Source organism: Octodon degus, unplaced genomic scaffold (genome assembly GCF_000260255.1).
Source record: "Octodon degus isolate 3935 unplaced genomic scaffold, OctDeg1.0 scaffold00056, whole genome shotgun sequence".
In the NCBI taxonomy this organism is placed as follows: domain Eukaryota; kingdom Metazoa; phylum Chordata; class Mammalia; order Rodentia; family Octodontidae; genus Octodon; species Octodon degus.
The window spans coordinates 7,746,535-7,749,478 of record NW_004524632.1 but is presented as its reverse complement, the minus strand read 5'-3'; the positions used below and the strand labels follow the sequence as shown (position 1 = coordinate 7,749,478).

General features: G+C 59.5%; 1 protein-coding gene across 1 annotated transcript in view; it reads left to right on the top strand.

The window, feature by feature from the left end:
• Tbkbp1 (TBK1 binding protein 1) overlaps nt 1-2,944 on the top strand; it is a 12,590-nt gene that overhangs the window by 7,092 nt on the left and 2,554 nt on the right. Inside the window, exons 7-8 of the mRNA XM_004633678.2 lie at nt 2,550-2,668; nt 2,773-2,943. Coding sequence (XP_004633735.1) covers nt 2,550-2,668; nt 2,773-2,943 — 290 coding nt within the window. The remainder of the gene's footprint in view (nt 1-2,549; nt 2,669-2,772; nt 2,944) is intronic.

The window sequence follows — 2,944 nt, the reverse complement described above, 5'->3', positions numbered from 1 at the left end:
CCCTCCCCTTCCCCTCCTCCTCCTCCTTGTGTATTTAGCATGAACCAGAGCCCAAACTTAGCCTCTAGGCAGTTGGAGCCCAGCACAGCCCAGCCCTTCTGGGCTCAGCCTTTGGCTGGGCGCTTTGGCCATGTGCTCAGTGTTCTCTCATGTAAAACTGAGGGGACAGTTCTGATGGCAGCGCAGGGCTGTGATCACAAGGTCGTGATTCCGCTGTCCCTGGGTTGCCCCCAGGCTCTGCAGGACTCAACTTTCCCCAAGATGCTGAGGAGCACCTACAGCTCCCCGACCCGTTCTTCCCAGAGTCCGGATGGCAGCGCAGGCAGAGCCAGGAAGTGTGATGTGTCGGGGTGCACATGTGCACGTGTGCATCGTGGAACTGACTTTTTTTTTCCACTGAATTGGCAGTGTCTTCAGTGAGTCATGTGTATCCTCGAGGAGGGGACAGGTCCCCGGGGCCACAGCGTGTCAGGCAGAGGTCAGGTCTCTGCACTGGAGCCTAGCCGGGTCTCAGAAGTCTGCGGGTTTTATGGGGAGGAGCCAAGCAGGGAAAAAGTGGGGCGGCTCCTGACAGAGAAGCAAGCAGGGAGAGCAAACCCCTGGTGGCAGGTGAGATCTTGAGACAAGGTGTAAAGGCGACGACCTGTATCTGTCACCTGAGATACAGCCCCAAGGTGGATGGCAGTAGCTGTGGCTGGGTGCACGGAGGATGACACTCTCGTTGCCCGACCCAGGGCCCCCTGTGCCCATCCCTGCACACAGCCCAGCCCTCTCTTCAGGCAGCCCCCCAAGTCCCACCCTCAGGTTGCTCTTGTTCTGAGGCGGAGGCTTTGTGGGACACACCTAGATCTCCCAGTCTCACTCCCCAGACCCATGAGAATAAAGGTGCACGGGACAGTTAGCAAGCATGGGGTCCAGCCATCAGAGGCTCCTATAAGGCCCCTCCCCTGAGATGTAGGCTTGACCCCCAGGTCCCCTGAGGGGGTGTGTAGGTAGGGTGCTTCTCCCCCACCCCTGGCACTGCCCAGGATTGGTAAGGGTGGCATCCAGGGCCCTGGGCAAAGGAGCAGTCATTACTGCCCACCGTACCTGGCTGCTCCACCCTCTGAAGCCCTAGCCTCTCCTGCGGGGTCTCCCTTTCCTGCAGGGCCACACACGCATGCATGCTCTATCCTCCCCTCCCTATCCTCCTGGCACTGTAGGATGGGGACAGGGTTCCTGGAGCTTGGGAACTTCGGTGGCACTCTGACCTCTGTCCTGGTGCAAGAGGCAAGCCCTGGGAGGTGACTGACCTGAGGTTACATCCGATACTGCCTGTCACCTCCAACTTCCAAAGTTCCAGACTCCCTTCTGGCATTAGGGAGACTCAAGGAAACCAGCACCCCTGCCCCACGGCAGGTCCTAGGTTGTGTCAAAGCTCCACATAGAGATGAAGGTAGCTCTGGACTCGGAGTCACCCTGGGAGGAAGGATGCAGTGAGGTCCTTTGCTGAATCAAGACCCTTCCCAGGAGCTGGGGAGATGGCTCAGTAGAATAAGCACATGCTTGGCAAGCATACAGGCCTGAGTTCAATCCCCGGTTCCAAGGGAAAAAAAAAAAAAAAAAATCCTTCCTGCCCTGTGAGGGTGGGAGCTGGGGACACCTGAGCCAGAAGTGAGGGAGGAAGTGAACAGGACAGACGCTGAGGCTCAGCTCAGGGCCCACTCACTGACCACCTCCCCGGGCCCAGCCCTGGGCTGGCACTGGACAGGAGCTCGGTTCACTAGCCCAGACCTGTTGGAGAGGTCGCGTGGGCAGATACGCAGCACAGAGCAGCTCTCAGATCCCCAGGGACCCTGCTTCCTGGAGGTGCGTGGCCGGGCTGTGAAACGCACAGGAGGCCAGAAGCAGCCTTGGGGTGGAGGCAAGAGCCGTGGGCCTGGCACAGCCGACCTGGGGTCAGATGTGTCACTCGACAACTGTGCTAGCCAGAGTCTCTCTTCATAGTGTACCAAGAAAACTCAAAGTGAGGAAAGGGACTATAATTTGGTGCTGCTCTTGGGTGAACATATCCACTTTGTCTTTTCAGGCTCTGCACACCGAAACTTGGTAACATTAGCACAAGCCTGGAGGGGCTCTGTCCCTGCCAAGACTGCACTCCATGCATGCAGGAAGGCAGGGTCCCCTGCGCATCTCTCTGCTCCCCTCTCTTGCCCCAAAGGCCAGAAGCCACTGACCCACCCGGGGGTTGGATGAAGGCTACCTAGAACAGGTGGCATTTTGGTGGACATATTTTTGAGGCAGAGTCTTGCTATGTAGTCCAGGTTGGCTTCCAGCATGCTGTAATCCTCTTGCCTCAGTCTCCTGAGTGCTAGGATTATAGGCGTGGTGAACCTTAAGGCCAAAAAATGCATTTGGTGGGACCAGGGAGATAGCTCAGTAGAATAAGCGCTTGCCTGGCAAGTGCAAGGATCTGGGGTCATGGGGCACCGGGCTAACCTGGTTCTTCCTGCATGGCTGGAAGATGGACCAGAGACTCATCCCACCTCCTCTGTCCCCTCTGATCTCAGGGTGAATTTGGCCCTGGCCTACACGGAGCTGACGGAGGAGCTGGGCCGCTTGCGCGAGCTGAGTTCTTTGCAGGGGAGGATCCTGAGAACCTTGCTACAGGAGCAGGCCCGGAGCTGCGGTGAGCTGGCAGCCCAGCCAGGAGAGGGAGGGAAGTCGCTGGGCTCCCTTCTGAGGTCTCGCTGTGCACCTTGGTACCCACCTGCCCTCCGTGCTCTCTTGCAGGCCAGAGGCACTCGCCGCTGTCGCAGCGCCACTCTCCGTGCCCATCGCCCTCCCCGCCGGCCCGTGCGCCGCCACCCTGCCCTCCGTGCCCATCGCCTGTGCCACAGCGCCGCTCGCCTGCACCCCCGTGCCCATCCCCGCAGCAGCGCCGCTCGCCTGCACCCCCGTGCCC